This window comes from Aquarana catesbeiana, linkage group LG06 (assembly GCF_042186555.1).
Source record: "Aquarana catesbeiana isolate 2022-GZ linkage group LG06, ASM4218655v1, whole genome shotgun sequence".
NCBI classification, from domain to species: domain Eukaryota; kingdom Metazoa; phylum Chordata; class Amphibia; order Anura; family Ranidae; genus Aquarana; species Aquarana catesbeiana.
Genome location: NC_133329.1, coordinates 188,580,735 through 188,606,490, shown reverse-complemented (window position 1 = coordinate 188,606,490; position 25,756 = coordinate 188,580,735). Strand labels below are relative to the sequence as shown.

Here is a 25,756-nt window from a genome sequence, read left to right as displayed (position 1 = left end):
CTAAACTATATAAAACAGCTGAGTTCTTTGTCCAGCAGAATGTAACCTAATTCTTGCTAACATAAAGCTTTAAAACAATGCGGAAATTGAAACAAAAGTGAAGCATACTGCCAGATTTAGCTCCGCCTGACCAAGCCCAGCAACCAGTCAGCATTATGTTATACGCAACCTCCAAGAGCCTTTCCTGATCGCAGTCATTGGCACGATATGGGTCACGTGACATGGTTACGTCATGTCCGTCATGTATGGAACATACCATTTTCACCAAGGGGGAGTTATGTAGTGCAGTGCATACATTTTTCCTGACAATGTTTGGTTTAAAAGGCAGGCATACGCCCTTAGTGTTATTTACACATTGCATTTAGCTATGTATTATTTGGAAAATTATGTGAGTTGGTTGATTGTGTTATTGACAAGCCTGTCGCGTAACAAATACTACTCTATGACTATAGACTATTTCGGCTGTCCTATGTTACTGAACAAGGGATTGGATTTACCGTCCGGGGCGAAGCTGACTTTTTACGGGTTTCTTGTCAGTGCTGTTTGTTTGCTCTTGAGTGCAAAGAGTCGGGAAAATGAATGGTGAGTGGTAGCGACAAGGGAGTCTGTGGGCTTTATCAACTGTGCATGTTTAAACATTGCTACAACTAATCTGACTCTGTAAGATTGCTTCATGTTACTTGCAGCTTTTTACCTTGAATCCAATAAACTAAAGCAAGAATACACAGTAAAAGATCACATCAATTTAAGTATCTGTACTCCTGGTGATTATAACAATACTCATTGATTATGACACATTTTTTGCTATCTAATGGTTATTTGCTTGTAAGTGTAAAAAAATATAAGGCATTCAATCAAAGGGTTGGTCCGCCCTCTGCTTTTTCTATCATAGAGGAAAGATGCTTCGAACAGCTACAGAGTCTGAGATTAGAGATGAGCTCGGCATCCTCCAAAGTCATCTCTATCTGAAAAACTAAAATTTTGATGTTCAGAGGCCAGCCCAGTTTATCGCTAGTTGAGATCATAATTATGCCTGTTGGCAATATCAAGTACTTCCAGCAACTGGTCCCTCTGGTAAGAAGTTATGGTTACATTTTCCTTGCTCAGCCCCAGTAGTTGAACTGGCAGAATTTTCCTGCCAGCTATTGTATTTAGGTACTTGTGGATGTTTAAATACTCAGACACTGGCAGACATTTAGAAGAGTCATGGCAGAAAAAAGACCAAGTGGTCCCTAAGTCTGCCTCTTTTTTTTTTTTTTTATATATTTAACTTTTTGGCTAGGCAAGCACTACCTGACTGGCTGCAGCCTCTGGTCGAGAATATTCCACGTAGCTCCTTTGCCATCAGGGCCACCTATGGTTCGAATTTCAGCCGATTCCTGCTGTTGAAATTTGAGCTGTGTATAGCAAGCATTAGGATTGATTTTTTTTTTTTTTTCCTGCCAATCACTATTGTTTTTGTTGAAGTAAAGCCAGTGCTGCAGAAGTTTGGCTGCTCTGCTTGAAGCTCTTCTCCTTTATGCCTAGTATACACGGGCCGAATGTTTGGAGACATTGGCCGGTTCAATAAAAAACGCCCGACATTCGGGCCGTGTGTATTTTAGCTGGTCTGACTGTTTGCTGGAAAACCAGCAGCTGACCAGCTCCCAATCAGCGCTCTCAGGAAATAGCTGAGAGTGCTGACTGGAGTGTTTTGGCAGGGGGCTTTCCACCTGTCAGAACACAGCAGCTCAGCGGGGGAGATCGCTGTACAAACGTTGGATCGTTAGTACAGTGGCTCCCACCAGAGATATATAATTTTTTTTTTTTTTGAACAAAAACAAATCTATTAGTGTGTACCAGGCTTTAAGGTCTGTTTCACACCAGGATCGGTACAGTTCCTGTACTGTGTGTTTTGACAGCCCATTCATTTGAGCCTGGGAATAAGAACAAATCCTGTCACACCATTGAGCTGTCTGAAGTTTGTGTAGAGAGGGAAGTACTGGAATGAGTGTTTGGGGGTAGAGGAATTTATGCCACAAGCCTTTCCCCTGCCTCATTTACTCATGACCCCAGAACTCTGCCTCACTTAATCCGAACTCTGCCTCTCATACTCCTGACCCCCAAACTAGAGGTCGACCGATATGGGTTTTTCTCTGGCCGATGCCGATATTTAGAAAGCGCGGTGGCCGATATATGATGCCGATTTGTTTTTTTTTGGGGCCCATATGTTAAGCCGATTTTTTTTTTTTTTTTTTTTCTTTTCCCTTTTCCCTTCATCTCATAAAATCTAACAGTTACACCCCTTTCACAATGGGGCGTTTCAGGCTAAAAATAGTGCCTGTAAAGTAGGGCTGAAACAATGAATCGATTAATCGGCAACTAATCGATTATGAAAATAATCGATTACTAGTTTCATAATCGATTAATCGGCCAGTAACATAATGGGGTTAAAATGAGCCCTTTATAGTACAAAAAGAGCAAATTGCTACTGTAAATATTACTTTCACAGTTCTACAGTAAAAAAATGAACCCCTTACAGTAGTGATTATCTGCTTTTTTTGTACTATAAAGGGCTAATTTTATTTTTTTTAACCCCATTATTTTAGTAAATGTCTTAGACCTGGTTCACACCTACAGTATGTGTGTTTTTTGGTGCTTTTTGCAGAAACGCACTACAGTTCATTTACATGGTTTCCTATGGGACACGTTCACATCTATGCTTTTTTCAGCCACTGCATGTTTGGAAAGGGTCAGTAACTTTTTTTTTTTAACCCAAAACTGTGCTTTTTTTGGTTCAATATGCTTCAATGGAGAAGCTGCAGAAAAGCATGTAATGCGTTTTTGCAGCAATTTGTGTTTTTTAATCTGCCCAACAACACATTAGCCAACAAAATGCAAAAACGCAAATTGCAGCAAAATCATGTGTGCAAAAATCAAAAAGCACTGCAGAAACAGATCACAAGCAAACTGCATAGGTGTGTACCGAGCCTTATGCTGGTCACACGGATCAATTTTCAGACAAAAATATTCAGACGAAAAATCTTTATACATTCGCTGAATGAAAGAATGTTGTTTGAAATTTTCACTTGCTTTTAACATTTCTGTTTAAAATGAATGTAATCTCTGAATGAAAACCACATACACTGTCTAAAAATTCGCTTGACCAAGAAGTTTTCTATTTCCAAATTTTCCCGTCACTGTGGTTGAAAATGAACGTCAATTTGACCCCACTAACAATTAGAAAATCGAAAATGAACGTTCTTAAAATTACATTTTTTTTTTTTTTTTTTTTTTTTGAAGGAAGACATTGTTTTTTTTAATGCAAAAATTTGATCTCTGAGTCTGATGTTTACCAGATTCACTCTTTAATAGTATATAGAGTATATCTCTTCTGTCTGTTATTCTCAGAGTGGATTAGAGATTTTGCTCCCGAACCATATAGTTGGTTATTTATATTTACCACTGCATAGAGATATTTAAGAATAAATTGCCTTTTTTTAAAAAAAACTTTACATATTAACTAAATTATACACCACACTTTCTTTTGATGTTATTAATCGAAACAATAATCGGCCAACTAATCGATTCTGAAAATAATCGTTAGTTGCAGCCCTACTGTAAAGTGCCTGCAAATCGGCTCCCCTGCAGTCTCAGTGTGAAAAGCCCGAGTGCTTTCACACTGAGGCAATGCGCTGGCAGGATGTTTAAAAAGTCCTGCAAGCAGCACCTTTGGAGCGGTGTATACCGCTCCTCCACCACTCCTGCCCATTGAAATGAATGCGCACCGCTGCCAAAGCGCTGTGGAGTGTGGAACCAACCTTAAGTAATAAGTGATACAGAAAATTTCTTACATTTAAACATTTATTAAACAAAACAAACCTCCAATCAGTTCACTTGTATGTATAATTTAGATAAAATACAACTCTATTAGCCGAGGTGATGGCTACGAGGAAAGCGACTTTTGCAGAAAGGTCTTTAATAGAGAGCGGGGAAGACCCCGTGGTACTGAGTCCAGACAGTGAGTCGAGAACAAGGGGAAGATCCCATTTGGGGACTCTTGGCCTTCTTTGGGGCCTGAGTCTTGATGCTCCACGGAAGAACTGCCAGATTAAAGGGTGAACAGCCCACGATGTTCCAGAGAAAACCAACAAGGCTGAGACTTGGACTCTAAGAGAGCTGATGGATAGAGATAGATCTAGGCCGGATTGAAGGAAGGTGAGGATATCCTGGACTTCTACAGGCTGATCATTCAGAAATCCAGAGGATGAGAATTCAACAAACGTGGCCCATATTCTCCCATAAACTTTATTCGTGCTGGTCTTCCTTTAGCTCATGAGGGTGGAAATTACTCTTGAAGCACACCCAAGAGATTCCAGCCTCTCCCTCTCAAGAACCAGACCTTCAGTCTCAGTAATGCCGGACAAGGGTGCAGGACTGTCCCCTGAGAAAGAAGGTCCGGCCTGAGAGGAAGGGGTACCGGATCCCGGAAGCTGAGCTGGATCAGGAGGGGAAACCATGGCCTGTTTGGCCAGTAAGGTGCTTTTACCACCACCTTGACCGCTTCCGCTTGGAGTCTCCGTAAGAACCTGAGGATGATTGGGATCGGTGGAAAGGCGTTTGCCCTGTTGAAGCTCCATTGATCTGTCAGGGCATCTTTTCCAAAGGCCTGGCTGCAACGTCCCCGACTGTAATACTTCTTGATCTTGAAGTTGCAGGGAGAAGCAAATAGATCCACTTCGGGATTGACTCCCAGGGACAGGATCCACTTGAACGTCTGCACATGAAGAGACCACTCATTGTCTAATCGAGTGCGCGACAGGAAGTCCACTTGGACGTTCTGTACTCCGGGGATGAAGACCGCCAAAATATTGGCCAGGTTTTTCTGGCCCCACGACATGATGGGCTTGACTTCTTGGAGCAGGGTGGAGCTCCGAGTGCCCCCTTATCTTATCACATAGGAGAACGCTGTGGTGTTGTACATCCTTAATACTGATTCCTCTTTCAAGAGATGAGTGAAGGACTGAAGGGCACACCAGGCTGCCCGTAGTACCAGGACATTTAAGCCCGGGTTGTGAGGGTAAGCAACCCACTTGCCTTGTGCAAGTTCTGATCTGCAGAAGGCTCCCCAACCAGTCCCGCTGGCATCGGTTGTGACCGTGACCCATGAGAAGGGGCAATGGAGTTGCAATTGAGTAGATTTCTGCGCTAAAGCTACCAGGAGAGGCTGCTCCTCATCAATGATGTTATCTGAAACGATTGATGTCCCCTGATTTCCATTGCTGAAGAAACCCAGACTGAAAAGGGCATAACCTCCATAGAGCCCACTTGACCATGGGGGCCGTAGAGACCATCGTGCCCATAAATTCTCAAGCACTGTGATGCCTTCAGGCGTGGGGAGCTCAGAGCCTGAGAAATTCTCTCCCGGATGACCGGGCTTTTCTCCACTGGAAGAAACATGGTGTTTTCCACCGTGTTGAACTGAGCCCCTAAGTATACCAGGCACGGGACTGGATCTAGCTGGCTTTGTTCCTGGTTTAGGAGCCATCCGAATTCGATTAACATGGAGATAACCAGCTCCTTGTGGACCAACAGCTGCTCCCTGTCTTGGGACAGCAACAGGAGGTTGTCGAGGTAGTGGTACAAGCGTATCCCTTTTATTCTGATGAGGGCCACCACGGCTAGAAGAACTTTCAAGAACACCTGGGGTGAGGTTTTCAGCCCGAAAGGGAGGCAGGTGAACTGCAAATGTTCTTGCCTGACTTAGAACCAAAGGTATTTGCAGAATTCCTCTGCCACAGGCACGTGGAAGTAAGCATCTTTTAAGTTGATTGAAATTAGCCAATCGCCTGGTTGCACAGCTTGTTGGATGGTAGACCGAGTCTCCATTTTGAATCTCTCGTATTTTATGAACTTGTTTAGGTAAGTTAGGTCTATCACTGGACGCCATGAACCGTTTTACTTCTGTACTAAGAAGAGGGGGGATAATACCCCCTGAAACTCCTTGTCGTTTGGAACGAACACTGCCGCTCCCCTGTGTTTTCAGTGAATCCACGTAGGACAGCAACACCCAGCTTCTTCTCTTCTCTTCTAACCATGATAGCAGGGTAGAAATAAATCTGGAGGGAGGAGTACTGGTGAAGGACCATGTGTGGCCTAATGAGACCGTCTTGATGGTCCAATAGTCTGAGATTGAGGCCACCCAAACGTGAAGGAAGTGAAGCAGACAAGCTCCCACCCGACCCGCCTGGGCGGGCCCAATCTCCAAACGACTTAGCCGGCTCGCGTCCACTGGATGCCTGGTTCTTAGTGGACTTTCGGAAGGGTGCCTGCCTTCTGCTCCAAATTCTTTTGAAGTCCTGACCAGGCCTGTAAGAGTGTGCTTCCCTTGAACGCCCACTACTGCGTCTTCTGGGCTGGGGTCTCTTGTGACCGAACAGAAGCCTATCCTGGGGTAGGAAGCCTGACTTCCCACCCGTGGACGAACGAAGACCCTTCAAAGGGAATCCTGCACCAGACTTGTTTGGATGCTGGATCAGCGAGCCAAGGGTGCAACCACAAGGCCCGCTTAGCAGTGACCGAGGATAGCATAGTCCTGGCCAACAGGCGGATAAGATCGATAGAAGCCTCCCCCAGGAAGGCTGCTGCCAACTTCAGTTCCTGGACTGCTGAGTTTCTGGCCAGCTCTTCTGAAACACCCCTAAGTACGAAGTCCACGTTCTCTGTTCAGGCTTCCATAGCCTTGGATATAGCTGCTAGGGCCAGGGCGGGGTTAGCAAGCCATACCTGCTAGTCCGTAAATTCCCTTGAGGTCTTGGTCTATACTCCTCTCGAGCCCATCCTTGAAAGACACTGCATCCTCTAAGGGAAGAGTAACGTGTTTAGCCAGACGCATCATCGCCGTGTCTACAAGGGGACCGTTTTCCAGATGTTTCACTTCTTCTGTCTTAAAGGGGTATAATCTGGAAGTTTTGCTTGACATAGATTTTTTTTTGTCAACTTTGCTCCATTCCTCATCAATGATATCCTTTAATTCCAAAAGGAGCGGAAAGTTAGAGCGATCCTTCCCCAAGTGTTTAAAGAACTTCCTTTGTTTAGCCGGCGGGATGGATGGCTCTTCCCACTTAAGGGCCTCTAGTGGGGAAACCAGAGTGAAGTCAAAACCACCGATGAATTCATCTCCCTCCAACTCACTGTCCGAAGAACCGGGGGAGGCATCGTAGGGCTGGGATGGGCCTGGATCCTCCTGGGCCTCGTCAGCCAGGGAGCCAGATAGGGTGGTGGACTGGCTCTGCATGTGGGTTGTATCCCACTCCTTAACCACTTCCCTACCCGCCCATAGTCATATAACGTCCACAGATGGGATCTCCCATCCTGGGTGGACGTCATATGACGTCCTGGGATTCCCGGCCGTCTAGGGGGTGCGCCGCCGGGAGCGCGCGCGCGCACCCGCCGCGTTCCTCGGGACCCGGTGCGTGTGCCCGGCGGCCGCGATGTCCGCCGGGCACCCGCGATTGCCCGTTAACCGGGCCGGCATGTGGATCTGTGTGTGTAAATGCACAGATCCACAGCCTGTCAGCTCTGAGGAGAGCGATCTGTGTTCCCAGAACGGAGGAACACTGATCGGTCTCCTCCCCTAGTGCGTCCCCTCCCCTTTCAGTTAGAATCATTCCCTAGGAAACATATTAACCCCTCCCCGCCCCCTAGTGGTTAACCCCTTCACTGCCTGTCACATTTACACAGTAATCAATGCAATTTTATAGCATTGATCGCTGTATAAATGTGATTGGTCCCAAAAATGTGTCAAAAGTGTCCGATGTGTCCACCATAATGTCGCAGTCACCAAAAAAAAATCGCGATCGCCGCTAAAAAAAAAATAAAATGCCATAAATCTATCCTGTATTTTGTAGACGCTATAACTTTTGCGCAAACCAATCAATATACGGTTATTGCGATTTTTTTTTTTTTTTTTTTTTTTTTTTTTTTTTTACCAAAAATATGTAGAAGAATACGTATCGGCCAAAACTGAGGAAAAAATGTGTTTTTAAAAAAAAAAAATTGGGATATTTATTATAGCAAAAAGTAAAAAATATTGTGTTTTTTTTCAAAATTGTCGCTCTTCTTTTGTTTATAGCGCAAAAAATAAAAATCGCAGAGGCGATCAAATGCCACCAAAAAAAAGCTCTATTTGTGGTGAAAAAAAGGACGTCAATTTCTTTTGGGTACAACGTCGCACGACCGCGCAATTGATGTTTAAAGTGTGACAGCGCTGAAAACTAAAAATTGGCCTGGGAAGGAAGGGGGTGAAATTGCCCGGTATTGAACCGGTTAAGCTAAGGGATTGTTGCAGCACATTCTTAACAAGAGACTCCATCTGTTGGTTTCCTGTCTTTTTCTTTTCGTACATCATGGGACACAGAGCTATAGTAGTTTCTAGGTGGGTTATAGGCCACCTTCAGGTGTTGGACACTGGCACACCCTAAGACAGGAAGTCCACTCCCTATATAACCCCTCCCACTACTGGGAGTACAACAGTTTTTTCGCCAGTGTCTTAGGTGTTGGTCACGAGTAAAGATGTGCTGTGCTGAGCTCCACTGAAAGATTCCTTTGCTGGGGCAAGCTATGCAACCGTATCCATTCAAAGTGTCTTTTCTAGGCCTAATTGAATGGTACCTGGGCCTCGTGTCTGGAGAAACAAGGTTTTGCCTGTAATGCTTCTCTTTTTAGAGAGCTGGACCCCAGGATCAAGAGCTTTGGTTTTTTCAGCCATAAAGTTTTACTGGTGGGGTACTTTACAGGTCCAGGAGTGTGGCTTCCCCGAGGGTTCCCGGTTCCTGAAGGTTTGGTAAAGGAGCCCACTGTGAGGGGTGAAGATTGGGTCTGGCAGTTTTACCACAGAGAACCCTGCGGGGGGAAAGGTAAGTGGAGACTTCTAAGAAATTTAAAAAAAGAAAAAAAAAAAAATTTTTTTCTTATGAAATGTCTCCTTTAAAAAGTAAATATTGTCATGCCTAAGTGTCACCACTGGGGACTGTATAGAGCACGTATTTTGCCATGCTTTCCTCAGAGATCACGCTGTGCAGTAGAAACAGCAGGCTTCCCTCCGGGCGAGTAGCTCAGACCTCCGTTAAGATTGGATTTTTTTTTTTTCACTTCACTGAATCACCCCCAACCTGGTCCAAGCTTCCCCTCTTCTTAGAAAGGGGGAAACCAGAAAACGATCAGCGATGCTGCTCCGTTGTTTCACCGCCCCTGCACGGCGGCCGGTCTCGGGTCTCCTCCTCGCCATTTTCCTCCCCACACAAAAGCCGATCCCGTTGGATTGGAGGCCCGTGTCTGAAAAGAAGGGGAGCGCACTATGACGGAAGGGGGCAGGGCTTAGCGCGACGTTGGTGCCCTGCAACGTCCAGCGCAGGAGTTTGTTTAAAAGCTCAATTTTTGCTGGCTGCAGATGTCGGAGGGACAAAGAGCAAAAAGGGGCATGTAGGAGGTTGGTGACACAGGCGGCATTCCCTTGGCACATTTACTAAAAGCATCAGGCTGAGCGTTAATAGCAGCAGCAGTGGCTGGACATTTGCTCAAGCAGTGGATGCGATTTCTTCTGGTAGTACCTCTGCATTTGTGCATCGGGCTATAGTCAGAAGAGGGCGTTGAAACACCCCCAAAAATGGGCTAAAAGGGTCTCCCTCAAGCTCTGGAAAGCCTACTCATCTCTACAATGGCATCCTCCCCTGAGAGGGGGTGGCTGGTCAGAGTGAGCATCGGGGCCATGAAATGTTTGCAATTGTTTTCAACACTGCAGCCCCTGTCTATTTTACTAAAGAGGTTTTTTTCCCAGCCATATAATGTGTGGAAAAAAAAAAGGTTAGCGGCTTTAATTGCATCCCAGTGTGGGACAAAATGCGACAGGTTCCCTTCCATTACCCAGGACCCTCAAACTGAGGAACTGGGGGCGGGAAAAGATTAATTTCCCTTAGGGGACCGTGGTGAGGCTGATGACTCCCCTTCTGAGGGGTCAAATGCGGGGGATCAGCTTCACAATCTGTAAGATTGATGGTGCAATTTTTTACTGATGGTCCGCTCCACATTTATGTACCCTTAACTGTGTTTGGGTTCGCTGAAGCCTCCTCAAGCTGTGCATGCCTTTCCTGTCCATTCATTGCTGGAAAAGCTTTTTGTATCTGAGTGGGATCACCCAGATTTTCCTTCCTAAAAAGTTTTTCCACATTTTATCCTATGGAGGAAAAAATTCAGGTGGGGATACCAGCAATTGACGCTGCTATATCCTCTATGAATAAAAGTTTGACTTGTCCGGCAGACAATGCTCAAATGCTTTTTTTCTCAGGCAGGTTGAGTGTTTCAGCCTGTGTTGACAGTAATTGGTCAATCCTTGAGAGACCAGTTTAAACAGGTGCTCAAGGTTATCCTGTTCAGCAGGCCCAGGATCTGGCAAGCTACTAGCAGCTTTATGTTTGCAATAGTCGCTATGAGAGATTCTATCTTTCAGGCCTCGCACCTTTTGCTAAGTGCCATGCAAGAAGCTCCTGGCTAGTCTTCCTTTTTGCGGTGCAATGGCTGTTTGGGAATGATTTGGGTAATACATCCAAAGAATTTCTAGTGGAAAAAGTACCCCATTGCCATTTAAGAAAAGGAGTAAATGTATTTCATTTTAACAAGCTCCTTCTCCAGTGCCAGGGGCATCATCCTCCAGGCAGTCACAACGGCCTCCGCCGTCAAGTTCAATAGGTAATCCTCATCCTCATTGTCTCCATCCTACAAGGAGGAGAACTTCTGGCGTCAATCGACATCAAGGATGCATACCTCCATGTGCCTATTTCCCTGCTCACCAGTAATATCTACTTTTCAAGGTAGAAAATCTTCATTTTCAGTTTGTAGCTCTGCTTTTCCGTCTAGCTACTGCACTTCTGGCCCCTCCTCTAGCCAGATTAAGGGCCCAAGGTATAACAATTATAGTTTACCTAGACAGTCTGCTCTTGATAGACGAGTCGGTAGCCCGCTTAGACCAAAGTATGGTCGCCACATTCAACTACCTGGAATACCTAGGTTGGATTCTCAACCTAGAGAAATCTTCCTTGAAAGCATGAAGAAGGCTAAAATACTTGGGTCTGATCATAGATACACCCAGAAAAGGGTATTCTTGCCCCAGGCAAAGATCAGCGCCATAAAGGAACTGATTCAGGTGGTCGAAGCAAGATGAATCTTTCTATTCAGCTTTGCATGAGGTTGTTGGGAAAGATGGTGGCTTCATCCGAGGCCATTCCTTATGCTCAGTTTCATTCAAGACTGCTGCAAAACAGTATCCTATCAGCTTGGAACAAGAAGGTTCAAGCTCTGGATTTCCCAATGTGTCTGACTCCAAAGGTGCGTCAAGCCTCAGTTTATGGTTAATAACTAAAAATCTGGGGAAAGGGGAAAATCCTTCCTACAGTTACCTCGGAAGTGGTAACAATATATGCCAACCTTTTTTGGGTTGGGGAGCAGTGCTGGAAGAGGCAACTATCCAAGAGAAGTGGTCCAGATCAGAAATGACCTTGCCCAGCAACATTCTAGAGATTCAGGCAGAGCTCTTGGTCCGGAGGGTCTGAACGTTCAGTTACGGAATTGTCCTGTCAGGATCCAATCCGAAAATGCCACAGCAATGGCCTATATCAATCACCAAGGGGGCACAAGAAGTTGTGCGGCCCAGTGAGGTGAATCATATCCTATCTTGGGCAGAAAACAATGTACTTTGCCTTTCGGCAGTCTTCATACTAGTTATAGAAAATTGGCAGGCGGACTACTTTGAGTCTCGAGCAGTTGTTCCTGGGAGAATGGTTCCTTCACCCCGATACCTTTCTGTCAATATGTCAAAGATGGGGGATCCCAGACGTAGATCTGTTTGCGTCCAGTTTCAACAAAGAAATTGACAACTTTGTGTCAAGAACAAAGGATCCGCTAGCATGCGGAACAGATGCCTTGCTGTTCCCTTGGAATCAGTTCTCACTGATTTATGAATTCCCTCCTATTCTGCCTGCGTCCATGACTTCTTTGCAGGATCAAGCAGGAAGGGAAGTCGATACGACATATTCCCTTGGACCTTTTGACAAGGAAACTAGTTTTTCTGGTAGCCATATCCTGTGCTAGAGGGGTATCCAGAGTTGGCTGCTCTTTCTTGTAAAGAGCCATATTATTCACAAGGATAAGGTAGTATTGCATCCTCATGCTAACTTTCTACTGAAGGTAGTGTCAGGTTTTTATCTAAACCAGGATGTTGTTCTACCTTCATTTTTTTTCCAGAACCCTGTTCTATGGAAGAAAAATTCTCTTGATGTGGTGAGAGCAGTCAACGTCTACTTCAAGGCAACTGCTCAGATTCGGAAAAACGGATGTTTTGTTTGTGTTGCCTGAAGGTCCTAAAAGAGGACAAGCAGCATCGAAATCTACTATTTCTAAATGGATTCGACAAGTGATTGTTCAAGCTTATGGTTTAAAGTGGAAAGTTCCACCTTTTTATATTAAAGCGCACTCCACCAGGGCTGATAGTACTTCCTGGGCAGTGCGTCACCAAGCCTCCATGGCTCAAATCTGCAAGGCCGCAACTTGGTTTTCAGTCCATACATTTACCAGATTCTATCAAGTAAATGTAAAAGGTCATGAGGATATCGCCTTTGGGCGCAGTGTGCTGCAGGCAGCAGTATAAGTCCTCTGATCTCATGGTGCCCTACTTTTTGTTGTGTCTCCCTCACTTCAGTTGGCATTGCTATGGGACATCCCACATAGTAACTACTATGGCTCTGTGTCCCGTGATGTGCGATAAGAAAATAGGATTTTTATAACAGCTTATCTGTAAAATCCTTTTCTTTGAAGTACATCACGGGACACAGAGGTCCCAGCCCTCTTTCTAGTATACACGTGTATTGTTTTGCTACAAAAACTGAGGTACTCCCAGTAGTGGGAGGGGTTATATAGGGAGTGGACTACCTGTCTTAGGGTGTGCCAGTGTCCATCACCTGAAAATGGCCTGTAACCCACATAGTAAGTACTATGGCTCTGTGTCCCCTGATGTACTTCAAAGAAAAGAATTTTACAGGTAAGCTGTTATAAAAATCCTATTTTTTTTTTTCCCCAACCGCTCGGGCATAACATGGGTCACACAGTGACTTGCCCTCCGGTACTGGTGTCCCACATCCCCAGCAGGCTGTGCAATCAGAGCGGCTGTCATGGCGGTTGGTGTGGTGACTGGAGGAGGAATGGGAACATCCCCTCTGCTTGGAAGAGGAATGGGAACATCTCTGTTGGGTCCCGGACGGAGAGTCACAGAGGTTAACTCATTCTTTAATTACACATAAAGAATCTCAGCCCCTCCCCCTCAACTGCACATACCTTTTGCGTGAGGGCGGTGACCTGTCCATGACCTCCAGACAGAACGCGAAGCAAATTGAGGGAAATCGCACATATTTATATCAAGAGGCTACGCGGACACCCTAGGATAAGCCAGGAGACAATAGGGGAAGAGAGAAGAGGAAGAAGAAAAATGTTTTTTTTTTTTTTTTTTTTTTTAATTTTATTTTTTAATACCCCTTTAAGGAGGGGAAGGATCCATCAAGGCTTACCTAGTCCTGTGCAATTCTGGGCTCGAGGAGGCTGACGCTCTCTGCCCACAGGGATTCCCAACCTGACAGGAGCTGACAGCCTTTTAAATTGCCCTCCCGGATGACGTCAGTCCCTCCCTCACCTCGCGCCTGCGCCGTGGAGCTCAACTAAAATGCGCTTGTGCGGCCGCCAGGTGCTACATCGGCATGGTTCTGGCTTGGTTCTGCATGCGTGAACCAAGCCTCGGTACCACCTCGGTCCCGCGCATGCGCAGATGCCAGCGGCCATCACAACTCGTAAGAGAAGCGGCGACTTGGAACGCAGGAGCGTTCCAAGCGCCCAGAGGCTGAAAAACTGCACACAAACACAAAAAAAAAGTATTTAACAGGGAAGGGAAAGGTACAACCATACAAATAAACATAAACGACTGCCATGGAAGATTAAAGGAAACAGTAGACCTTGCCAGCCATGTTGCTCTGCAGACGTCTATCTTGGGCATACATAGGTAGTACCCCTCCACCACCGGGGTATCCTGTGCCTAAGAAGCCACTCACCCGCCCGTGGCTGGGCCCTGGGCTTTGCACCGCATAGTTGGTATGCCAAATTTCAGGAACCATCCTGACAGGACACCAAACGTGAGCATATGTGATGAAGGTCCATGGAGGAGGACAAAAAAGGAATGCAGTCCCGAGCGGTGAGTTCAAATTTATGGGAATGGGGTCCTATAGCATTGAAGAGGAGGCGGGGTTAACCCACACGTAGACTGCCATGGAGTCTGTCAGGAAACATTTCTTTCACTCATGGTTAGTGTTTGGCTGAAGCCATTTATTATCAATCAATTGTGTTTACTCTTTTTTTAAATTATAATGACAACAGAAACTACCCGAATTACCCTTATCAAAAGTTTACATACCCTGGTGATTTTGGCCTGATAACATGCACACAAGTTGACACAAAGGGAATTGAATGGCTATTAACCAGTTCGCGCCCGTGCTATAGCCAAAAGACGGCTACAGCGCGGCGCTCAATTGCCGGGAGGGCGTCCTTGGACGTCCTCCTGATTACTTCCTCTGTGCGCGCCGCCGTGGGTGCGCATCAGGGAAATTCTGTGTTGGCCTTGTCCCTTGGACACAGCCAATCCACAGATCATGCTAAATGACCAATCACAACGGCCATTTAGCACTCGATCGGAGTGTCCAATGTGAGATGATCTCAAATGTAAACATATGAGATCATCTCTCATTGCCGGCTCTCCCTCCTCACACAGAGACAGCGTGTGAGGAGGGAGAGCTTCCGTGCTGCAGATCTGTGAGTGCCAACCGTTTTGTGAACATCAATTATGGTGAAAACACACAAATCAGCCCAAATAGTGCCCATACAGTGCCACATCAGTGCCATTGGTGTCACAGTGCCATCTGTCGTCAGTGCCACCTGTCAGTGTCACCTGCCACATCAGTGCAATGTTTCATCAGTGCCATCTGCCAGTGTCATGTGTCATCAGTGCCATCTGTCACTATTGCCACATCAGTGTCATCAGTGCCACATATCAGTGCCATTTGTCACCACCAAGAATGTCTAAGATTATTTTTAGCTGAGGAGGCGTACAATATTCTTGCGGCCGACGAGAGCAATGGGAAGCTCTCTGCTTCGGATTCCTCTTCATATTCAGATTCTGAGTCTGAAGTGGACTACGAGCCTGTCCTAAGCAGTGGAACACTGACAGCTTCAGAGGAGGATGAGAGTCCGCCCGCCAGACGAAGGCATTCTGGTGAGTGCCATCCACCAGCACCACATTGCCATCCACCAGCACCGCAGTACCTAGGCAAAAATCACATACCAGTGGGGTGTCACCTCCGTCCCAAAGGGTTAGGCCCCATGCCAGGCTTCCCCATTCCCTTCAGAACCCCTTGTGGCTTCCTCCTAATTCAGGAGAAGCTATCATTTCCCCTTTCACTGCCCAGCCAGGATTCCAGGTGGACACAGAAAATGTTTCCCCGATTGATTTTTTTCCATTTAATTTTTACTGAGGACATGCTAGCATAAATTGTGGCCCAGTGCAACCTGTATGCACAACAATTCATAGCATGTAACCCAACGTCCTATTATGCTCGTCCCTACGAGTGGAGAACCCTAACAGTGGAGGAGTTTAAAATTTTTTTGGGCCTCGCATTCTGTATGGGACTAACCAAAAAATATGTATTATGTTCATATACACTACAATGATAATACCCAGTGCTCTCCCCGAAATGACCCAAATTTTGACAAGCTTTATATTCTGCCACTACTAAATTATTTTTCTGAAATCTTCCCCCAGTTGTTTACCCCAGATCAACACATATGCGTGGATGCGTCCCTTGTCAAATTTTCTGGCAGGCTGGGCATAAAACAATTTTATCCCCACCAAAAGGGCCCGCTATGGGGTGAAGATTTATAAATTGTGCCACCGAGCCACAGGGTATACATATGCCTTCATGATATACGAAGGGAAGGACACCCAGCTACACCCCCCCTTATTGCCCAGACTACATCGGATGAAGCAGGAAAATCGTTTAGGAACTCATAAACCCACTACATTTGTATGTGGACAACTTTTATACTAGTTTGCCCCTGTTCTGCAACCTTCACAGAAAGAACACTCCAGCATGTGGCACGGTAAATACGAACCGGAAGGGCTTTCCTCAAAGCCTCGTCAACAAGAAGCCAAGAAGAGGGGATATGGCAAGTTTGAGGAAATTCTGGCTGTGAAGTGGAGGGAGAGAAGAGATGTATACTTGCTTTCTTCGATCCACAACAATACATTCGTTGAGATCACCAGGAGGAATGGCCCTATCCAAAAACCAACATGTATCCACGAATACAATATGTTCATGGGGGGTGTCCACTTCAACGACCAAATGCTCGAACCCTACCTTGCCACAAGACGAACATACCAGTGGTATAAAAAAGTTTCAATTTATTTGTTTAATTTGGCCATATACAACAGCTATTTATCTATCACAATTCCACTGAAAGCCCCAACTCCTTCCTTGGCTACCAGGAGGAAATCACCACTGTCCTTGTATTCCCGAATGGCCCACTAGAAAACATTCAATCCGATGTGATTACCAGACTCTCCGAACGCCACTTTCCCGATAAAATCCCTCCCAGACCAACAGGCCTAAAACGTCAGAAAAAATGCCGGGTGTGCACCAGAGGAGGAGGTAGAAGAGACACCACTTATTATTGTCCCCAATGTCCTTCCCAACCAGGCCTCTGCATAATTGACTGTTTCCGCCGTTACCATACTTCACTAATTTATTAGTGAAGTATGGTAAACATAACCGTCACTTCCTGCCATTTACTGTCACACCCCTTATGCCTCTACTTGCTCTGTAACTGACCCTGGCTTGTTATTCGACCACGCTTCTGCCTACCGATTCTGTACATACCTCTGCCTGATCCGGACTGTTTGACCATGCTTTTTGCCTACCTCTTGGACTAATCTTGTACCCTGCCACTGGAGTAGTGGGATTCATAACACAGGGGTCTCATATATGTGAGGGGCTCCAGAATTGTTTTTCTGGATGAAGAAAACATTTTTTTTTTGTTTTCTCATTCCTAGATTAGGGTCTGGAGACTTAGGGGCTTCAAAGAGATTTGGGTGGGAGAAGCCTCTACCCCTGTCCCCATTCTGTCCTGAACGAGGCTCTACTTCTGCCTGTAGGACCTATGCCATTATGCCTCTGCCTGTCGTGTGAACTGACCACACCACATGGTCCTTGTTCCTGGCTACTACCAGGACCAATATTTTGGCACTGCTGACAATCTCTGCCTGCACTAACCCTGGACTGTATATGGAGAGTATCCCTGCCTGCTGCCTGTATTGACTATGGACAGTATTCCTGCCTGTTGCCTGGACCAGTGCTATCCTCCTGTGGACAACTGCGCTACTAAAACCACAGATAATCTTTTGTTTACCCTTTGCTCAGCAGAATGTATTTTGGGGTGTAATTCTTGGTATGTGCATGCTATGTATCCCTAGAACACCTAACAGTGTTCGTTGTATGGGGCCACGCTGTGTAAAAGTCTCACTCGTGGTATCGCCATACTCAGGAGGAGTAGCAGAATGTATTTTGGGGTGTAATTTTTGCTATGTACATGCTATGTGTTGGAAATATCTTATTAATGGACAACTTTGTGTAAAAAAAAAAAAAAAAAAAAAAAAAAAAATAATGCTTTTTTTCCACATTTTCCAAAAACTTCTGGAAAAAAATGAACCATTCAAAAGACTCATTATGCCTCATAGATTATACGTTGGGGTGTTAACTTTCCAAAATGTGGTCATTTTGTAGGCGTTTCCATTGTCCTGGTGCTCCAGGGCCTTCAACGGTGTAATAGGTGGTTGAGAAATGAGATGTGTAATTTATGCTCCTAAAACCCTTGAAGGTGCTATTTCAATTTGGGCCTCTGTATGTGGCCAGGCTGTGTCTCACACATGTGGTATTGCCATACTCAGGAGGAGTAGTAGAATGTATTTTGGGGTGTCATTTTTGCTATGTACATACTATGTGTTGGAAATATCTTATAAATGGACAACTTTGTGTAAAAAAAAAAAAAAAAAAATGCGTTTTCATTTTTTTTTTCCGCACATTTTCCAAAAACTGGAAAAAAAAATGAACCATTCAAAAGACTCATTATGCCTCATAGATTATACGTTGGGGTGTTAGCTTTCCAAAATGGGGTCACTTTTTGGGCGTTTCCATTGTCCTGGTGCTCCGGGGCCTTTAAATCTGTAATAGGTAGTCAACAAGTTAGATTTTTCATTTATGCTCCTAGAACACCTGATGGTACTCCCTGCATGTTGGGCCTCGCTATTTGGCTAGGCTGTGAAAAAGTCCCACACATCTGGTATTGCCATACTTAGGAGGAGTAGCAGAATGTATTTTGGGGCGTCATTTGTGGTATACACATGCCATGTGAGAGAAATAACCTATTACAATGACAATTTTGTGGGGGGGGGTCTTCATTTTGCAAAGAATTGTGGGAAAAAATGACAACATCAAAAACCTCACCATGCATCTTACTAAATACCTTGGAATGTCTGCTTTCAAAAAAGGGGTCATTTGGGGGGTAATTGTACTTTCCTGGCTTGTTCGGGTCGCAAGAAATGAGATAGGCCACCAGTACATCAGGTGTGATCAATTTTTTTATGATTTGCACCACAGCTTGTAGACTCTATAACTTTCACACAGACCAAATAATATCCACTAATTTGGGTTATTTTTACCAAAGATATGTAGCAGTATAAATTGTGGCCAAAATTTATGAAGAAAAATTAATAATTTGCAAAATTTTATCACAGAAACTAAGAAAAATGCATTTTTTTTTCAAAATTTTTGGTCTTTTATAGCACAAAAGATAAAAAACCCAGAGGTGATCAAATACCACCAAAAGAAAGCTCTATTTGTATGAAAAAAAGGACAAAAATTCATTTGGGTACAGTATTACATGACTGAGTAATTGTCATTCAAAGTGTGAGAGCACTGAAAGATGAAAATTGGTCTGGTCAAGAGGGGGGTTTAAGTGCCCAGTTGTCAAGTGGTTAAAGGTAACCATCCTGATCTGTTTGCTTGTAATTGGTGTGTGTGTATAAAAGGTCAATGAGTTTCTGGATGAGTTTCCTTACAGACCCTTGCATCTTTTATCCAGTACTAAACTGAGGTTTCTGGACTCTGAGTAATGGGGAAAGCAAAAGAATTGTCAAAGGATCTGGGGGGAAAGGTAGTTGAACTGTATAAAACAGGAAAGGGATATAAAAAGATATCCAAGGAATTGAGAATGCCAATCAGCAGTGTTCAAACTCCACTCAAGATGTGGAAAATGAGGGGTTCTGTTGAAACCAAAGGTTGACCAAGTAAAATTTCAGCCACACCTGCCAGGAGAATTGTTTTGGATGGAAATAAAAACCCACAAATAACTTCAGGTGAAATACAGGACTCTCTGAAAACATGTGGTGTGGCTGTTTTCAAGATACACAATAAGGAGGCACTTAGAAAGATGGGTTGCATGGTCGTGTCACCAGAAGAAAGCCATTACTATGCAAATGCCACAAAGTATCCCGCTTACAATATGCCAAAAAGCACAGAGACAAGCCTCAAACCTTCTGGCACAAAGTCATTTGGAGTAATGAGACCAAAATTGAGCTTTTTGGCCACAACCATAAATGCTTAATTTGCAGAGGAGTTAACAAGACCTATGATGATAGGTACACCATTCCTACTGTGAAACACTGAGGTGGATCGCTGATGTTTTGGGGATGTGTGAGCTACAAAGACACAGGACATTTGGTCAAAATTGATGGCAAGATGAATGAAGTATGTTATCAAAAAATACTGGAGGAAATTTTGCATTCATCAACCAGTAAGCTGCACATGGGACCTACTTGGACATTCCTATATGACAATGATCCAAAACACAAGGCCAAGTTGACCTGTCATTGGCTACAGCAGAATAAAGTGAAGGTTCTGGAGTGGCCATCTCAGTCTCCTGACTTCAACATCATTGAGACACTCTGGGGAGATCACAAACGTGCAGTTCATGCAAGACAGCCCAAGGATTTACAGGAACTGGAGGCTTTTTGCCAAGAGGAATGGGCACCACAAAAGACTTTAAAAAGACTCATTATAATTGAAAAAGAGTAAACACAGTTGTTTAATAATAAATGGCTTCAGCCAAACACTATCCATGAGTGAAAAAAGTTTTTCTGGTGTTATTCATATTCTCTGAAAAAATGGCCAAGAAAGCATACATTCTGCCAGGGTATGTAAACTTATGAGCACAACTGTATACTGTACATATTGTATATGCTGGATGTGTGGAGTGTACACATGCTTGCTATGCTTGACAGAAGAACTGAATATACTGAAGGTGACTCACAGGACTTCTTATTTATTGTATTGTATTTATTGTATTATATTGTATATACTCTGTTTGACTTGCCTTGTGTTACTGAGATCCAATAAATGCTACACTCTCTGGAAAAGTTGCCTTGAATTCACTTTGAGAAGATTGTGTTCCTGTTTCCATGATAACAATAATTTCTGAATTTATATTATTATTGGCAATATATTGGTACAGAGGAGGCCTAGAATTTGCATAATAATAATAATTTACTATTTTATCAATATAATTGACAACACTTGGATCATTATTCTGTTGGAAGGCTGTGGCCATTCACCCTGTTATCAGTGAGGCTCCCTAACCTGTCCAAAAGGGTTAATCCCTTGTGATTAAATAAAGGTTTCCTTTGATCTTCCCTGGTTAAAGAGGTGTCATATTGACACTGAGCTAAGGAACAGTGGCAAACTGAAAGACAGGAGTGCTCAGATGACACAATTACCCTGAAATTTGCCGCCACCATAGGAAATTTGCAATCGGGAAAGATATGAATATTGATCGATCAATTTGCAAAACTTCTTGAGAAAATAGGTGTGACTATAGGGCAATCGTTCTTCCCTCAGTCTTTTAAGGCACAGACGTTCCCCATTGAACCTCTTGGTGGGTCTAGGGGATCATTTGGAACCGTGATCACTTTGAAAGGTGATAAAGTATTATTAACAAGGTTCTACAAAAGCTCCAGAAGAAGCCCCGTTTGTGGCGAAACAAACACTTTGAGGCAATAACACTTTTGTACCTTGACCATTGAGTTTTATACTATCTGTGTAATAAAAATTCTATTTTTTTTGTAAATTTGATTTTGATTTTCTTGCACCTTAAAACTCCATTCTCGTGCTCTCTGGGTATACACTTTTTCTGTATTATTCTGTTTAAAGTACCAATGACCTATGACTGAGACAACTTTCTTACACTAGGTTACACATTTCACTCCAGATATTCCTTAAATTTCATTGCACGGTAAAGGCACTTTGTGCCAGATGAAGAAAAGCAGCCCCAAAGCATAACGTAGCTGCCTCTTATATTTTACAGCAGGTAAAGTGTGCTTTTCTTTAAAAGCTTAATTTTCATGGTTCAATAAAGTTTTTTATTGATTTTTCCGTAAATCTGTTATTATTATTCAGGATTTATATAGTGCCAACAGTTTACGTAGCGCTTTACAACTTGAGGGTAGACAGTACAAATACAATACACTTCAATACAGTAGGAATCAGAGGGCCCTGCTCCTTACAATCTAAGAGGGAAGGTCAAGAGATACAAGAGGTAATAATTGTGGGTGATGTGCTGATTGAGAAGATAAATGTATAGTTGTTAGGTGGGGGCCAGATAGGCTTCTCTGAAAAGATGAGTTTTCAGGGATCGTCTGAAAGTGGATAAAGTAGGAGAAAATCAGACGGATTGGGGTAGAGCATTCCAGAGGATGGGAGAAGCTCTGGAGAAGTCCTGAAGACGAGCATGGGATGAGGTGACAAGGGAGTTTGAGAGCAGGAGGTCTTGGGAGGAGCGAAGAGAATGATTAGGTTGGTATTTTGAGACTAGGTTAGAGATGTAGCTGGGGGCCAGGTTGTGGATGGCTTTGTAAGTTATAGTTAGCATCTTGAATTTAATTCGGTGACTGAGTGGCAGCCAATAGAGGGATTGGCAGAGGGATATAGCAGACACTGAGCGGTTTGTGAGGTGGATGAGCCTGGCAGCAGCGTTCATGATGGACTGAAGTGGGGACAGCATATTTAGAGGTAAGCCAATGAGGAGGGAGTTGCAGTAGTCGAGGCGGGAGATGACCAGGGAGTGGATTAGAAGCTTTGTGTTGACATTGGTTAGGAATGTGGCGTATCTTGGAGATGTTGCGGAAGTTGAGGTGGCAAATTTTGGATAGTAATAGAATGTGGGGCCGAAAGGTTAGTTCAGAGTCCAGGATTACACCTAGGACCTTGGCTTGGGGGGATAGGTTGATAATTGAGCCGTTGATATTGACAGAGAAATCAGGGGAAGTGGCACCCGAGGGAGGAAATATCATGAGCTCGGTTTTGGATAGGTTGTTTGAGGAAATGATGTGACATCCAGGCTGATATGTCTGCTATTAAGTTGGTAATGCGTGAGGAGACAGATGGAGAGAGCTGGGGTTAGAGAGATTTAGGTGTCATCAGCGTAGAGATGATATTTAAAGCCGTGGGAGGCAATCAACTGACCCAGGGAGGTGGTGTACTTTGAGAAAAGGAGAGGTCCAAGAACAGAACCTTGGGGGACCCCAACGAAGAAAGGAAGAGGAGAGGAGGAAGTAGAGTTGTAAGTGACACTGAAGGAGCGGTGGGAGAGGTAGGATGAGAACCAGCAAAAAGTACAGTCACGGAGACAAAAGGAGTGAAGTTTATTGAGAAGGAGGGGATGGTCCACTGTGTCAAAGGCAGCAGAGAGATCCAGGAGAAGTTGTACAGAATAGTGTCCACTGGTTTTAGCCGTTAGTAGGTCATTTGAGAGTTTGAGAGCAGTTTCCGTGGAGTGTTGGGGGCGAAATCCGTACCAAAGGGGATCAAGCAGTTTATTCATGGTCAGATGGTCGCTTGGTCGGTTGTAGACCAGTCTTTCAAGAAGTTTGAAGGAGAAAGTGAGTAAGGAGATGGGACGTGGTTGTTAAGATGGTGGGGTCCAGTGAGGCATTTTAAGTATGGGGGTGACTAGCGCATGTTTTAGAGAGTTTGGGAAGATGCCACTAGAGAGGGAGAGGTTGAAAATGTGAGTTAGAGAGTGTAGAATTGAGTCAGAGGGTGAGCGTAGCATTTGCAAGGGAGCAGGATCCAGGGGACAGGTGGTTAGATGAGTGTTAGATAAAAGTTTAGCAACCTCATTAATACTAGCAGGGTTGAATGAGGGAAGTAATGATTGTATCTGTGGACATGGGGTGTTGCATGGGGGAGGTTTTTGCGCATTGGAGATCTCCTCATGAATTGTATCAGTCTTAGTTTTGAAGTGATTGGGGATCTCCTGGGCAGTGAGTGAGTTGGTGGGTGGAGGACAGAGTAGAGTGTTGAAGGTAGAGAAGAGTTGACGTGGACTGGATGAGAAGGTGTTAATGAGTGTGATAAAGTAGATCTGTTTGGCAGTGTGAAGGAATAGTATTTTAGGAGGGCAGATTTATATTGTGTGAAGTCTTCCTGTAACTTGGTCTTATGCCACATTCGCTCAAGAGCGCAGCTACGTTTTCTGAGACTTCTGGTGTCATCTGTTTGCCAGGGTTGTAGCAGTCGGGGCCTAATAATGCATGCAGTAAGGGGGGCAAGCTTGTCTAGGGAGGAAGACAGTGAGCTGTTGTTGAAGAAGAACAGGGGTGAGATTTTGTCATAGAGGTGATCAGTAGCAGTAGAGAAGAGAAGGGTTGAGGTGGTGAAGGTTTCTACGTGTAACTGTTAGGCGGTTGGAAGGAGAGGAGGTGGAAGTCAGGGAGAGAGCAAAACTAATAAGGTGGTGGTCAGAGAGTGGGAGAGGATTGTTGGAAAGGTTGCACGGAAGTGCACAGATTGGAGAGGACAAGGTCAAGGGTATTGCCGTTGGACTGAGCAGGAGCCTGTATCCATTGCTTCAGGTCAATCAATGAGGTTAGACTGAGAAGTTTAGAAGTAATAGCAGTGTTAGTGTTAACAGGGATGTTGAAGTCCCTATCAAAAATATAGCACAGAAACATACATTAATGCAAGAAACAAAGAAAATAAAATGAATACATTGTGTTTATCATATTGTTGTCCAGCATCAGGTTGCTCTTGAAGTATAAAGAAACTGCATATATGCAGTGGCTCAATAAACCATGTCTCAATATAGGTAGTAGTCGGACAGTGAGGATTACATAGTAGAGGGAGAAAAAAGCAAAGAACAGTATGCATCTTCTTTTTTTTTTTTTTTTTTTTTTTTTTTTTTTTGTCTGTTGCTGGTCTATAATTTTCTTTCCAATTTCCTGGCAACTCCCTCCTTTGCTTTCTGTGGTACTGTCAGAAACCATGAACCAGACCGAGACAGAAGTACAGCAAAATCACACTTGTTAATTAATAAAAATAAAAAAGTAAATAGAGTAAGCGTAGTCAAAGCATAGCCAGAGTCCAGTAACCGGATCGGGTAGTCAGCCAAGCCGGAGTCCAGTAACCGGATCGGGTAGTCAGCCAAGCCAGAGTCCAGTAACCGGATCGAGTAGTCAGCCAAGCCAGAGTTCAGTAACCGGATCTGGTAATCAGCCAAGCCAGAGTTCAGTAACCAGATCAGGTAATCAGCCAGGTCACAAGTCAGGGATCCAAGTAGAGGAACAGCAAGCAGGATAAGGAGCCAGAAGGGATGTCAGCAAAGCCAGTCTTTAAACAGGAACGCAGGAGATGGTTTCTTGTGATGTGACCAAGGCGAAGGCAGGAATGAAGTAAGCTGGAGATCTTTAAGTAGGTGGGACTGACGAGCAGATCCACAACAGCTGGTTAACTGTGGAGAGAGATGAGAGCTGGCAATTAGCCGACAGCTGAGCGGCCAGCTCAGAGAAGGAAGGGCTGAGCCAGCCCTGACAGTACCCCCCTCCTCAATGACCCTTCCCCCTTGGAGGACCACCGGGCTTGAGGGGAAAACGTCTATGGAAATCACGGAGGAGTGCAGGAGCATGTACATCTGAGGATGAGACCCAGGAGCGTTCCTCTGGACCGTAACCTTTCCAATGCACCAGGTACCTGTATATGCCCACGGAACCTACGGGAGTCAACAATGGATTGTACCTCATACTCCTCATGGTTCTCAACCTGTATAGGGTGAGGACGTGGCACCGAGGTGGTAAAGCGGTTGCAGACCAATGGTTTCTATAAGGAGACATGAAACACATTTAAGATGCGCATACTAGGAGGAAGGTCCAACGCGTAAGCCACTGGGTTGATCCTGCAAAGGCTACAGAAAGGCCCAATAAACCGAGGTGCGAACCTCAGTGAGGGAACACGAAGTCGGAGGTTGCGAGGTGACAGCCAGACCCTGTCCCCAACCTGGTAGGAAGGCGCAGGCAGGCGTCTGCGGTCAGCATGGAGTCTGTACCTAGCATTAGCAAAGCCTCCTGGACTTGTGCCCAAGTGGAATGAAGACCACGGAGATGCTCCTCTAGCGCAGGAATACTCTGCGGAACAAACGAGCCAGGCAACATGGAAGGTTGGAAACCATAATTCACCATAAACAGAGACAAATGGGAAGCAGAATTCAAGGCACTGTTGTGAGCAAACTCTGCCCATGGTAATAGGTCTGA

The 25,756-nt window shown here is 44.6% G+C and overlaps 1 protein-coding gene across 3 annotated transcripts in view; it reads left to right on the top strand.

Moving 5' to 3' along the window:
- The first annotated feature begins 267 nt into the window (after positions 1 to 267).
- Positions 268 to 25,756, top strand: part of SNX29 (sorting nexin 29) — a 2,112,233-nt gene continuing 2,086,744 nt past the window's right edge. For 2 of the 3 annotated variants that reach the window (XM_073591167.1, XM_073591166.1), the window contains exon 1: positions 268 to 582. In XM_073591167.1, coding sequence (XP_073447268.1) covers positions 576 to 582 — 7 coding nt within the window. In that variant the 5' untranslated portion in view covers positions 268 to 575. The remainder of the gene's footprint in view (positions 583 to 25,756) is intronic. The other variant, XM_073591168.1, reaches the window with a different exon arrangement.